The following is a 15,421-nucleotide window of genomic DNA, read 5'->3' on the forward strand; positions in this document are numbered from 1 at the left end:
CACAAGATGGAATTCACTCCTTTCCCGAAACAGGGATAAGCAGAGAGATTGCTTCCTTAAGGGCTGATTCTAGGGCTTGAACATAGTGGTCACAGCTTCTCTTTGGAAGAGAGGACTCAGTCATAATAGGACTATGACTTATGTTCATTAGAGGAATCAGTGGTACTTAAGGAGTTAGATGTAACTACAGAGGCATAACGGTTATTGGCCGAGCTGTACTTACGAGCGATCTGTGAAGGGTTGTCACACTGTTGATTGATTAAGATGGACACATAATATATCTGTGGTAAAGAGAATTCAGTTGTCAGTCTTTAATGGAGTACCTGGCATTTAACGGATGGTGGATCCTGTGACTAAAGAGTTTAGTCAATTATTCACGTACCGTTGGAGCTTCAAGCTACAGGTCCATAAGATCCCCTTGGTAGCTCAATGGATTCAGTTGAGGTTCAATTCTTGGTATTAAGGATCAATGCAAATACGATCACTCCAATGGAAATCGAACACGAGGATTTCCAAGAGGTAATTCGATTATATATGATATGATCGGTATGATGTATGAGATACATCTAATGGAGGATTAATGTAAATGAAATTTACATTAAGTACCATGGAATAGAAAAAGAACTATAGTTTATATGCTTCATGAGATGAAATATTAAAAATATAGGTTATAAATATATTATGGTAAGTTAGTTATCATTTATATTTATAATAATATTAATTATTGGATAATTATCTTTTTTTCTCTAATAACCAATTGAGTGGGAGGTTATTGGTGATTTCATGGTAACCATGAGATAAAAAGAAAAAATATTTTCCTAATTTTAGTAAGCTTGAGATTTTGTGAATTTGAGATTTCCTCTCTTGGAAATATTCTCACGACATTTGTTAAGTAAATAGGATTTACTAAGCGACGGCTTGGATGAGGTAAACAATCGTGGAGTGTTAGTAGGCGAAAAACACTCAGCTGAGCAATGAGCTAAACGATCGCATAGCTTTTGCTAGACGATCGCTTAGCTTTTTCTAAACGATTGGGCATCGACCTATATGATAGGTTCTGCCCTCTCCCACTTGCTCAATCATTTACACGATTGTATTTCCTCCGGTCTTCTACTTAAAACCAAGTCCACACAAAGCCCACCCTCTAGAATCTCACACCGAGAATACCAAGATAGCCTTCTTGGTGGTGTCAAACTCAACTTGACACTGTCGAGGTTCTGTGGAGGTCATTCGTGTTGTTTGGGGTGTTCGTGACCTAAGAAATTGCTGAGTTCGAGTGCGCAGTGTTCGTGCAGTGTAGCGGTCGTGTTGGATGAGTGTTTGTTGTTGTTGTGTTCAAGCGTTCGTGATCAAGGAGCATTGTGATGAGTCGACAAAAGTGCATTACTCTTGTCCTTGATCATTTGTAGAACATGTTGTAATTTCTGTATTTAAATGCATAACTATATGTTTCTGTTTGTGACTGTAATTGTAAAGTTCATATAGATTGTAATTTGGAATGATCTTTCCGTTGCTCATGGAAATTCTCGTGTTCGATTTCCTTCAGCTTATCACCTAACAATCTCACTGTCGATCATCATCTAACGCACAGCCTACCACATAGTGCCTGCGCTTATCACATAGTTCATCATTTAGTGATCTCTCGCTGTCGCTCGTCATGTAGCGCTGATGCCCATCATCTAATGCATCACGCCCATCGTCTAGCGTGCCTGTTTATCGTGTAGCGCCATCGCCTAGCGCTTGCGTCTATCGCCTAGCTCTCACACCTAACGCATCGTCTAGCGTCTACACTTATCGTCTAGCGCCCAAGCTCATCATTTAGCGCTATCATCTAGTGCTATAGTCTAGCGCTTATGCTGATCGTGTAGCATCGTCGCCTATCGTGTAGTGCTATCGCCTATTGTGTAGTATTATCGTCTAGCGCATCGTTTAGCGCTACATGTATCTACACGATCGTCTAGCGCATCGCTTAGCGCCACACATAGCTACACGATTGTCTGTGCACACAACACTTCAATGCCCAGCGCCTTACACTCCTTGTCTAGTCTCACTCTCACTCACGCATCCTCTTATCATCCCAACGCTTGAGCAACCTTTGAGCAGCGCCTCTTGCCAATGCTTCAACCAACATGCGTCCATACCTTACAAGATTAATCATGGTTGTCCTTGGCTTTAATGCTTAAACTCTTATAACCTCTACAAACTTAGCCTCATCTCATGCGTTAATATTTCCTAACACCAAGCGCATGGTTTCTTTTTGACTTCACACAACCAAATTTCACTAGTTACGGCTCAACTCAAAACTACTCAAGGAAAATCTTTTCAACACTTAGAAATTTTCCTTCTCTTTAACATAGGATTCAACTTATACTTAGTTAATTCCATTAATTACCTGTTTAAGTAGGGAAATTGAAATCCGGGTTTCACATTCTTAAAACAAAAACACATGTATTTGACAATGAAGTTTCTAAAAACTATTTTTTATATACAAGTTTGTTTGGTTTATTATAGACTAAGAGTGTTTTATTAATGTCAAATTACTATATAAAGTAGTCGCTAGAAATGACGACCAGAGGTTGACAGATGATGGTCATTGGAGGTGGCAGCCGGAGATGGGCAGTAGAGGACAGTCGCAACACGATAACATAGAAGAAGTGAGGATTTTGGGAGAAAGATTAACCATTAGTCACTCGAAAATCATTTTTCTAAAACTTGGTTTTAAGTGTTTGTATTAAACCAACTTACCATAAATTCATGTTTTTTTTCAAAATCCATTTTGATGATTGTCAAACACTTAAATTTTTTCCAAAATAACTCATTTTTTAAATTAAACACTTGAAAATCGGAAAATTTATTACAAATATATCCCGGTCACTTATTTAAGAAAGTTTACTATTATAGATCTTTTTATTATTTTATTTTTTTAGTACAACAATTGTCGAGTGGAGAATTGAATTTTAGCCACGAAAGTCATGTCAATATTATTTAGTTAAAACTCAATTTGATTATTATTTTATTGTTAATTGTTCGACTAATCGACTGTATAGCTTCAACATACATATTAATATGGTAATATGAATATGTATTGAACCACGTGAGTAGACAGATAAATGAGAAAATTTTAAGTGGCAAAATAGTAAAAAGGGGTTTAAATTCTTAGTCTTATTAGAGTTTTAGAAAAGAAAAAACATTTTAAAAGCTTAGAAATCAAAATAAAATAAACATTAAAATATTGGAAATTTCTCAATGCCCTAAAACCGACAACACATTGCTCAAAAAGAAAGGGAAATCAAAATAAAATAATCATTAAAATATTGGAAATTTCTCAATGCCCTAAAACCGACCACACATTTCTCAAAAAAGGGAAATCTTGAGGACTATTTCTATTTCCTGTTTAAGTTTCAAAATATTACGTATTTAATCTTTAAGTTTTGAAGTTAATTTCAATTTAGTCTATAAATTTTAAAATGTTATAATTTTATACTTGACATTTGAATATATTTTAAAATTTTACATTTTTAATTTCAAATTTTCTTTAAATAATCACTTTTAGATTAATTATGAAGTAAAATTTTAAATTTAATTTTAAAAGTAATAAAAAATAGTAAAACTTAATGAATTATGATTTATTTAATTATTTTAAATTTATTAATATACATTAATATTAAAAACGAAAAATAAGTATTTAATAAATATAGATCTTGAAAATTAGGAATTAAATTTTTTAAAAAAAATAAATATCAAAAATAAAATTGTAATATTTTAAAATCTAAAGATTAAATTGAAACAAAACTTAAAACTCAACGATTAAATATTTAATATTTTAAAACTTAAAAATAAAATCAGACTCTAAAAAAAGTAATTTTCCCAAAAAAAAGAAAGAAAGAAAAAAAAATGACTAAGACATGATAGAGACTCCACATATACGACAACAAAATTTTGTCCAAAATATTATATAAAGAGAGGGAAAATGAAGAAATTTGGGTAAATGAGAGGCCCAAATTGATTCTATTAATATTGACATGTATTTCGAATTTCTATCTTAATGCATCTAATCAAATTATATAATTATAATTTATCGTATAAAAAAATATTCTTATTTTTTTACTATATTTTGAGATGCACACAAATATTATACATAATTGAATATAGACAAAGTTACATCTCCTAGTTAAAATGAACATAACTCCACTATAGTTGACATCTAATATTTAATATCTTCTAGTTCAATACTTCGCAATTATAAATAAATTATATAAATAATATTGACATATAAGATTGTTTTAAATAAAGAAAAATGTGTCAACTTATTTATAAGTATAACAAAATTTTACATATATAAGTGATAGACACATCTAGTAACATCTTCTATTATAAATAAAAAGTGATATTTTATCATATTTAAAAATATTTTAACAGTCATTTAAAATAATTACCCACAAAAATTTGGTAAAAAGGTGTTGTTACCAAAACTAATTAGGAAAATACGATACTCTTTTGTACTTAGTATTAGAGTGTGTGATGTGACTGTCTACCGGTTCAAGATGTGCTTTCAAAGTTTATTTTAAGTTTTTTGAAAATAAGAATAATATTAAGGAATAAATTAAAATAGAAACCCACTCCCAATATAAAGATGTGGACTTAAAAACTTCATAGCATCTCCAAAGAAAAATAGAGAAAACATTAAACCATGGAGGATATCAGAGCACGCGCCGCCGCCAAAGCCTTGTCATTAAACTCCCAGTCCCAACACCCCTCTCCACGCGCCATCACTTTTAACCGTCTCTTTGCTGCCATTTACGGCAGCGCCCTTTTGGCTTTGTTTTATTATCACATAACTTCACTTCTCAAATCCCCTTCTTTAGGTTCCTTCTTCATCTCTGTTTTCTTGTTCATCTCCGACGTCGTGCTGGCCTTCATGTGGGTTAGCTCTCAATCCTTTAAGATGAATCCAATCCGCCGCCGTGAGTTTCCGGAAAACTTGAAAGAGTTGCTGGAAAAGGACTCGGATTTTCCGGCGTTGGATGTGTTTATTTGCACGGCGGATCCGTACAAGGAGCCGCCGATGAACGTCGTCAACACGGCCTTGTCGGTCATGGCGTACGATTACCCTACATGTAAGTTATCTGTGTATGTGTCCGACGACGGCGGCTCCGCCATGACGCTCTTCGCTTTTATGGAGGCGGCTAGGTTCGCCGCCAAGTGGTTGCCGTTTTGCAGGAAAAACGACGTCGTAGAGAGGAATCCTGATGCCTTCTTTACTTCCAACCATGATTTGAACTCTGAGACAGAAGAGATGAAGGTATTTACTCTAGCCATTACTACTAATTATTGCACTAAATTTTTGTTTTCTTTAGCAAAAATTACCAATTTCAATTTTTTTTTTTTTTTTTTTTTTTTTGCCACTAACACCATTATTTTCTTCGCGAATTTCAAGATCTTTGACGTACTGTTAGAAATTTTAAAAAAAAATTTAAAAATAGAGATCAAAGCAGAAGAAATTTCAAACTTTAACGAAACCGAAATAGGATTTAAACTTTGTTTATTACTAAAAAAAAAAAATTAAATATAGCGAAAAAACTAATGATGAGCTAACTTATTTATATATGTAGTAAAATCGTTCCATTAATAGAGAGTAGCAATTTGGTATATTTAAAAATATTTTTAATAATTTTATAATTTAAAATAATTAATTTAATAATAGTAATAGTAATGATGATAATAATAATAATAAATCTTGCAAGGCTTTTCAATTCAACTTCGGGTCATCGGCACACGTTTTAAGGAAATCATCAGCCGATTATTATTTTTTTAAAATATAAATAAACAAATAAATAGAATTTCATTCATTTATTAGATAAATAAATAATAGGTTTAAATAACTACTATATTTTATCTTTGGTTGAACCACATAATTTTAAAAATATCTATTTCTGATCTTAAAGTGGCAATTTCTTTGTTCATATTTGGAAAAGGTTTAATGTAAATTTTGGAAGAAAAAATTAACAAAAATGAACACTATACAAAGGCCAAAAATGTCAGTTACTTAAAGTAGACTAAAATGAGAGATTTTTCTTCTATTTCTATTTCAGACCTCAAACTAAAAATTATAAATAATAATAATAAATAAATAAATCATTTTTTTGTCTTTATTCTTATTTTTTTTTAGTTAAAAATCCCTTTTTCCTAAAATTTTCATTTGATCGATAAGAACTAAAAGTCGGACAATTTAATCTCTAAAATTTAGTTTGGAATGATTTAATTCTTATAATTTCAAATTTATTACAAAATAGTCCCCTAACTTTAATAGTTAGGATAGTTCTTAAGCTTTACAATTTGTAATAATTTAATCTTTATATTAAAAAATATGATTAAAACTCCATGAAATGTTCATTATGTGTAGGTTGGTAACCTGATAAAAGGTTAAGTTTCTTTATAAATTTTAAAGAATAGGTCATTATATAATCAAAATTGACAACTAATGACACATCTTCACTATAGGAAATAAATTGTTACAAATTTGAAGGTATAGGAACTAAATAATTATATGCTAAAATTCAATGACTTTATTATAAATTTAGAAGTACATGAACTATATCATTTACAAATAAAATCTTAAGGACTAAATCGTTAATTCCATGGAAGTTTAGGGACCAAAAATGACTTTTAACCGTTTTGTTTTTAACAAAATTAATGGCATAGTTTTAAGTCATTGAGCAGCATGTTAACATGGGTATGATCTTAAGTCAATAAAGGTTAGAAACAAACATTTGGCAAGTGGATAATAGATGAAAAAATAATTATAGCAATGACTAGAATAGATATATATTTTAAAAGGAGTAATTATCTTAAATGATAAATTTTGCTGGAAATATTTAGAATGATATTTTACTATATTTGTAAATAAACTTATTCATTTTTTTATATTTAAAAACAATTCTTTTTAAAATTAAACGATTAGAATGGAATTTGAAGCTTTAACCTATAAACTATCAAGCAAGATTATTCTATTAATTTAATATATCAATTTCAATTTTTAAATTTATATATTTATTCCATTATAGTCCTAAACCACTTCAAATGATTGTTTAGCTTTAAAAGAAATAAAATGATTATTTTGGCCTGTAAAAGTTGAAGTAAGCTGACTATTTTAGTTCTTTCCATTATTTCATGGCTAATCGTTTGACAAATCGACAATATGTATTAATAAATTGAATAAATTTTAGGTGGCAAGATAATAGGAAGGTTAAAGAAATAATTAGACCAAAATTCTATCAAAATAAAATAAACATAAAAATATTGAAAACAAAAATGAAAATTTCCCCAATGCCCTAAAACCGACAAGATTGATTATGATTTGCCGACAAACTTTTGCCCATGTACGAGGACGAAATTTTGCCATAAATTTAAATATTATAAAGAGATTGGAAAAAGAGAGTCGATTTGATAACCGTTGGTTTTTTAAAATTAAGTTTATTTTTTCTTTATTTATTATTATAATTTACATCCTTTGTTTAGTACAATAATTGAATTCTTAGTCAATTTTCAAAAACAAAAAAAAAAAATTTTAAAACTATATTTTTTTAGTTTTCAAATTTTGGCTTGGTATTTTAAATCATTGATGAAAAGTAGATAACAAAGTAGAAATTTAGAAGTAAAAATAGTATCTATAAAGTTTAATTTTTAAAAATAAAAAATTAACAATCAAATTACCTTTAAATGGGATCTAAATTATTGTAATTATTATTTTAATAGGGCTACTAAATTATCAATACAATACAAACAACACAGAATGAGAGCACCATCTTGACATTAATAATTGAATATGGACAAAGACAGATAATTTCGTCACTAAAATTCATTATGTGACGGAACATAATTTTTTTTTTATCCATGGAACTACCTTGTCTTGTCTTCGGATAGTTGGTCAGATTGTGCAGAGTGGTTGAACTAAAATTCTATGTTATGGAGGCACAAATTCATATAAAGTTAAAAGTTTAGGTCTCATTTGGTGATCATTTATTTTTTTAAAAAAAAATTAAGTTTATTTCTTCTTAATTTCTTACCATGCATCTTTCTTGAATATAATTGTTAAATTCTTAGTCAATTTTTAAAAAAAAAAAAAATTATATGATTTTTTTTAGTTTTTAAAATTTAGTTTGATTTTTTAAATAATTGGTACAAAGTAGATAACAAAACTAGTAATTTAGAGATGAAAGTAGTGTCTATAGACTTATTTCTAAAAATTTAAAAAAAAAAAAAAAAAAAAAAAAAAAAAAAAAAAATCTATGATTATCAAACGGCACCTTAACTTATGAACTTCATATTTGTGTATATACCTAATGTGTTTTTGTGTCTAATAAATTTGGATTGTTCTTAAATATTAAAAAATGATCTAAAATATTTACAAATATAGCAAAATTTTAGAACTATCAATGATAGATATTAATAAGACACTGATAGACTTCTATCAGTGTCTATCAGTGACATTGATAGACGATGATAGACACTGATACTTATCATTGATAGTTTTAAATTTTTGTTATATGTTATAAATATTTTCAACAGTTTTACCATTTAAAATTATTTTCTTTTCTAAAATTTTAATTTTATATCTCAAAAGAAATTATATATATAAAGAGAGAGAATTTAAAATTGAACTTTATGTCCAATAAAATATTAATTTTTAAAAATTTGAATAGTTTGCAACCTGTTAGATGCAAATTGAAAACTCATATATTTGTTAAAACTTTTTTAAATTATACACCAGATTTAAAATTTATAGATTAATTTCTTACCATTTTAAAAACATAATTTAATTCATAGAAATATAATTTTAAATGCTATCTAAATTACCTAATATTCAATTAGGTTAAAATATCATTTTAGTTTCTTTATGTAGTTTGTTAATTTTAATCAATGTACTTTTAAATGTACAATTATCGTTTTTCTACTTTCAATAAATCTTTAATTTAGTTCCTACCACTAGTTTATTGCAAATTTTTTAGAAATTTTTTTTTATGTATTAGAATTTTTCACAATAAATTTTAAAAACAAGTTTATATTATTGTATTATTTTGTAGGAATGATTTCTTAAAAAAAGATTTTTAAAAATTAGAGTGAAATCTAAAGTATTTTGGCTTGTTGTGTGTGGATATTCAGATAATGTATGAGAAAATGAAAATGAGAGTAGAAAATATTTGTGAGAAAGGGAAGGTTGGAAATGAATTTCTGAATGGAGAAGAAGAGTGTATGGCTTTCAATCAATGGACCACATCCTTTACTCCTCAACATCATCCCACTGTTATTCAGGTATTACTACCTCATTTCTTTTCTAATAAAAGTAAAATGACACACACATATCTAGTCGTTTTTAAATATAGAAAAGTAAATCAAAATATTTATAAATATAACAAAATTTCAATGTTTATTTGCGATAGATCGTAACAGACTACTATCCATGTTTATCTGTATCATGATAGAAATATATAGTAATCTATCACATATAGACTGTGATATTTTGTTATTATTTATAAATATTTTTAATAATTTTATCATTTAAAATAATTTTTCTATATAAATAGGATTTCATGGTAATTTGTGTATGAAGTAGGTACTCTTGGAAAGCAGTAAAAACAAAGATATCGAGGGTGAAGCATTGCCAAATCTCATCTATATCTCAAGGCAAAAAAGTGTAACTTCCCATCACAATTTCAAGGCTGGTGCTCTAAATACTATGGTAATTAATCATAAAACACATTCACTTTGTTTATTTTTTTAAGATCAATTTTATCATTTTTCTTCTTTTCTCTCCTCGTCTATCCTTATTGTTTTTTTATTGAAATAGCTTCGAGTATCGGCTACAATGACCAACGCGCCAATTATTCTCACTTTGGATTGTGACACGTATTCCAATGACCCGCAAACCCCATCTCGTGTCTTGTGCTACCTTTTGGACCCAAAACTTGGAAACGACTTAGGTTATATTCAGTTTCCTCAAAAGTTTCGTGGAGTTAGCAAAAATGATATCTATGCTGGAGAACTAAAGCACTTGTTCATAATAAACCCAGCTGGTATGGATGGGCTATTAGGCCCAAATTACGTTGGCACAGGGTGTTTCTTTGTTCGACGAGCATTCTTTGGAGGTCCAACATCACTCGAATCACCTGAACTATACAAACTTAGCCCAAATCACAACGTTGAAAGCTCCATTCAATCTCAAGAGATTTTGGAATTGGCCCATTTAGTTGCGGGTTGTGAATATGAGAAAAATACCAAATGGGGTTTCAAGGTATAGTTGTTAAAATTCAAATAATGAATAATTATATATACTTTTATCCGTGTTTAAACTTTTATGATGTTGTTTGGCAGTTGGGGTTTAAATATGGATCTTTGGTGGAGGACTATTTTACAGGGTATTGTTTGCAAACGGAAGGGTGGAAGAGTGTATTTTGCAATCCAAATAGGGTTGCTTTCTATGGCAACGTGCCGATTAGCCTTCTTGATGTGATGAATCAAGTCAAAAGATGGAGCATTGGGCTTTTGGAAGTCGCGTTCTCAAAGTACAGCCCAATCACATTTGGTGTAAGGTCCATGGGCCTTCTCATGGGCCTTTCTTACGCCCATTATGCATTTTGGCCTCTTTGGTCCATTCCCGTCACCCTTTACGCCTTCCTCCCTCAGTTAGCTCTCATCAATGGCACTCACATCTTCCCAAAGGTTAAATTTTAATACTTCTCACTCTTCTTCTATTTCATAATCATTTTATTTTTCAACAATATTTTTAAAACTCATACCAAGTTATGAAAACAGAAAAAAAAATAAAAATTAAAACTTGTTTTTTTTATTGGAATTCAACTAAAACCAAATGGTTAGAAATCAAGCAAAATTTTCAAAAATCAATTGGTTATTAAATAAGATATCTAATTTTCTATAACTTGAGTAAATATATATATCAACATATCACCAGAAAATTTTCTAATAATGTTAGTCTATGTGTGACTCAACTAGTGAAGACATTAATAGGGTGATATGGGTGTTTTTTAGGTTTGGGATCCATGGTTTGTTGTATACATATCGTTGTTCCTTGGAGCTTATGGTCAAAACCTTGTGGAGTTCCTCCTTATCGGAGAAACATTTGGAAAATGGTGGAATGATCAAAGAATGTGGAGCATAAGAGCTATATCAAGTTTATTCTTCGGAAGCATAGAGTTCACATTAAAGTCTCTTGGGATTAATTCTAGTTTTCATTTCAATGTCACTAGCAAAGCAATGGATGAGGAACAAAGCAAGAGGTACAAGCAAGAGTTGTTTGAGTTTGGAGTTTTCTCACCGATGTTCGTTCCCATTACCATCGCGGCCACCGTCAACTTGGCTAGTGTCGCCGCTGGGCTTATCAAAATTTGGAAATCAGGCGGCGCGTGGGAACATGTGTTTGCTCAGATGTTGGTGGCTGGATTTGTTGTGGTGAATTGTTGGCCAGTTTATGAGGCTATGGCTCTGAGGAACGATGGAGGGAAATTGCCACCCAAACTCACTTTCTTGTCTGTCTGTCTTGCTTTACTTCTTTGCTTTTTTGCTACTTCTTTTTGCTAGACAAATGTTTTCAATATTTGGTTGCATCAATCTCAAGATACATTAATCTTTCTGCATTACACTCTTATAATTAGTAATCACATACACAATATATATCTAAACATTCTAGTATAAACAAGTTTTAAATAACTTATTTGTGACCTTCTAAATTTTCGAGTAATTTAATTTAATTATCTTGAATTATCTAGGATTGTATTTTTAATTTTTTTAAGACTAAAATTTGAGTCGATGAGAAGAGTTAATTAATTTAATTTGTCTCTGAGAAAGATTTGGAGCTTTGAAGTGAATTTTGAAGTTAGATTGTGGAAGATTGAATTTTTTTTTAAGAGAAAAAGGAACACACACATGTATATATATGTATATGTATGTATGTATGTATAAATGACTCTGACTAGTCAAAACCGGGGTTTTAAGATCTTGGATATATATATATATATATATATATATATATATATATATATATATATATGTATGTATGTATATATATGTATGTATGTATGTATGTATGTATGTATGTATGTATGTATGTATGTATGTATGTATGTATGTATGATTTTAGGGCTGATAATATAAAAGAGTGAGTAGTTGAGCTGCATGTAGCCCAAGGTGGAGGTCTCACATCTTCTCTCTCTTGAACTCCAAACAAAGAAGTTGTTTTCCTTCTTGTTCTTCACGCAAACAACCCCTCCACGGTCCCAGAGTCGCATGCATTGGAGATTCCTTCATCAGAGATCGGAACGTCGTCGAGGACCAGAACATCGTCTACCGTTGGCAGGTAGATAGCATTGTCACGCGATTCAATCTCTTTCTCTCTCCTTTCCTTAGTTTTCTGCCAACCATCGACTAGAAACTTCAGACACCGATATCGTGCATCTCCGGTCACTGCCGTTTTAGATCAGGTCGTTGTTCTTGTCACCAACAGGTAGACCGCATTGTCGCACATTTCTGTCTCTCTTTGGTCTCTCATCGCTCCGAATATCCGGACACATATGCCATCTACAGTCATGTCATCCCCGCATCGTCACATATCTGACGCTGCCACTAATCTAAAGGATTTATTATCACATGCCTCCGAAAATTTATATTACCGAACTACTCCTATCACTACAAAAACGTAGCAATAGTGGTAAGTCCGAGTCGATCCGCATAGAAACGCGATTTATTTCATTAAGCCAATTTCTTAACTAGAGCGGTAAATTTTTTTGGGGGGGGGAGGTTGGTGTGGATAGAATGGAGTGCAAAAGGAAAAATAAGTGCAAGGGTAGGAATTACTTATTTTCAAAAGCAAGGGAGATCCAATGCAAATTTCAATCATCAAGTTCCATTAATTGGACATGTAATCAGTTTATGCGTACACAACAACCCTCTTGACACGACCACACTAGCCTTTACAAAGACAGACGACTAGCTAGGACCAAACCAAGAAAGCGTCCTAATTAAACTACATGCATTAATCCTAATTGGGTTTGATAATGATCAATTAAGACCAAACACACACGCATTAAGCTTTAGGATTCCATTGTGTCGATTAATTAATGATGAAGCCCTAACTTAATTAACCAATTTATCCTTGAACCTAGATTAAACATGCATCCTAAGATTCAAGATTATATTAACAAATCCTAGCATACATATTCAACCATTTGTTACCGGAGTGATTTTAAACATAGACGAACATTAGAGAAACGTGCGAGCCTAAAATTGACTAGCTAAGGCATACATTCGTGATAGAGGCATCAATCCAACACAAAAATATATATCTAAAACAAACAAGATTTAGGAAAACATAAAATCAATATGCATTAAGTTCAAAGAGCATGAATCTCAAGAAATTTACAAAGGGTTCTTGCTCCCAAAAACTAGATAGAACTCAACATCCCATAGACAAGAGGAAGAGGAGAAGTCCAATCCATGTTTACAAACTAAAATAAAATGTAAAAGTTAACCTAAAGATGCTAAAAAGATAAAGGAAGAAGAAGACGTTGGAGCTCTACTTCGGCCTCCATCAAATTCAGCATAATAAACCCTAGAGAATGGAGATACTATTTATAGGCGTCGAGGGATCACAGCTACCCTTTGGCTTTTTGGCCCGAGCGCAAACGCATTTTTTCTTTTCCGTGAAATTCCAGAGCACCGTTGTGCTGCCCTATTTTATTGCTCTCGGCCTTTGAGCATCGAGTGCAGTGCATGGCTAGCACCACTACACTCAGGTGTAGGGGTATTTATGTCATTTTGCTCCTTTGAAGCACCGAATACCAGATTTCACTTCTGATAGCTCCAAAATGACTCCAAACGGCACGTATATTCCAAAATGCATTATTTGCTCAAATTCCTGCAAAAATAGATATTACCATTTAAAACATGACAAACAAGCTAAATTAAATACATAAAAATATCTCTTTTCGAGAGCGTCTCAAACACCCCCAATCTAAACTTTGCTCGTCCTTGAGCAAGGCAAAACAAAATATAAACATGAATCATGTGATGCAGATGAGTGACTTGAATCTCAAGGCTAAACAAACCATTCACAAAGATAGGGTCATTCAATGCATGTACTCAACTAAGAAATTTAAAACTAGTTCTTTACCCCCCCCAATGTGTGTGCACTTAGCCAATCCTATCTAGGTCTTTACGAGCTCGGGAAGGTTTTATTCAACCATGAACTCGTTTTTCCCCTGCTCTGGCTCAGAGGATCAAGTATTGAGCTTCCTAGACCCAAGGTGACAATGTAAAACTCAAAGGAACCAAACTTTTATTCTTTTTTTTTTCTTTCTTTTTCTCTTTTTTCCCCTTTTTTTTTCCCTTTACCTTGTTCTTACTTTACATATAAGAGGAAGTCTTATCCAAACTACACCACCTTCGTTTTGGCTTGCCCAATGGGTTATGTGAAAGACATTTAATTACAAGCAATGTATCCTTTAAAGATGTCGAAGCTTACTCATTCCTCAAGGGCACTTTAGCTCAGAGGGAAACCACGAGTATCATAGCCGCCCCAGGTTAATCACATCCCTAAGAAAGATGAGTAATCCCCTTCAAAAATGTCATACAACTTACTTTTACACTACAACATACTTTCGTTTTATTTAGCACACAATAGGTTTTTATTTTACAAAAAAAAGAGTTTGGCAAAAACCTAAGCATACATTACTAAGTTGAGCTTCAGTCACTTAACAATTATTATCTGGACCTTTCAGGGTGACAACAAATATATGGACCAAATAAACCAATTCTAAGCATTCAAAACCATAAATAAGACGGCTATGTGCTCAAAATATCCAAGAGAATCAAGAAAAAATTTCAAATTTGGCAAAAAATCATGAATACATTTTGTGAATCCTAAACAAAGCAAATAGAGGGTTATCTAAAACTTATCACATAATGTCATTATCATAATATATGCATCACAAAAATCATATAAGTAGCTCAACGACAAAGTCTAAGCTCAAGTACTCAAAGACTTGCCAGACATGCATATATAACCACCACCCCAAACCTAAAATGATAAATTATCACCAATGTATCTTTAATCTAAGTCCGATGAAAATAAAGACAAGGGAACAAAAAAACCCCACTGTAAGTATTTTTGTGCACGGTCTTTGAGGTGTGATAGTAGGGTTTGCCTCTCAAAAGAGGCTCTTCTTTTCTAGGGTCCCTACAAATGGAAAAACAGAAGTTAATCTAGAAAGCAAATAAAAGAAAGCAGTAAATTTAATCATCTGACTCCCTCTAGGAAGGGCAAATTTTTAACGTTGGTTGCTTAACGTAATCCGTCCCCCTTTCAAGGTACGAAGATATTCTCATATTTCTTCAACCTTTTCTTACTTGA

General features: G+C 31.5%; 1 protein-coding gene across 1 annotated transcript; it reads left to right on the plus strand.

The window, feature by feature from the left end:
- The first annotated feature begins 4,593 nt into the window (after positions 1–4,593).
- On the plus strand, positions 4,594–11,654 carry LOC120068940 (cellulose synthase-like protein G2). The gene is made up of 6 exons (XM_039020581.2): positions 4,594–5,302; positions 9,163–9,312; positions 9,614–9,739; positions 9,848–10,291; positions 10,372–10,719; positions 11,047–11,654. Exons 1-6 carry the CDS (start codon positions 4,691–4,693, stop codon positions 11,593–11,595), a joined length of 2,229 nt encoding a protein of 742 aa, XP_038876509.1. The 5' UTR covers positions 4,594–4,690; the 3' UTR covers positions 11,596–11,654.
- Positions 11,655–15,421: the final 3,767 nt, after the last annotated feature.

The sequence above is a fragment of the Benincasa hispida genome, chromosome 1 (assembly GCF_027475165.1).
Source record: "Benincasa hispida cultivar pf3 chromosome 1, pf3_genome.v1.1, whole genome shotgun sequence".
In the NCBI taxonomy this organism is placed as follows: Eukaryota; Viridiplantae; Streptophyta; class Magnoliopsida; order Cucurbitales; family Cucurbitaceae; genus Benincasa; species Benincasa hispida.

Excerpts from the sequence above, each read along its gene's own strand:
- LOC120068940 (XM_039020581.2), top strand. The coding sequence starts at position 4,691 with ATGGAGGATATCAGAGCACGCGCCGCCGCCAAAGCCTTGTCATTAAAC. Across the intron at positions 10,292-10,371 it reads ATACCAAATGGGGTTTCAAG|TTGGGGTTTAAATATGGATC; the intron begins GTATAGTTGTTA and ends GTTGTTTGGCAG. Across the intron at positions 10,720-11,046 it reads GCACTCACATCTTCCCAAAG|GTTTGGGATCCATGGTTTGT; the intron begins GTTAAATTTTAA and ends GGTGTTTTTTAG.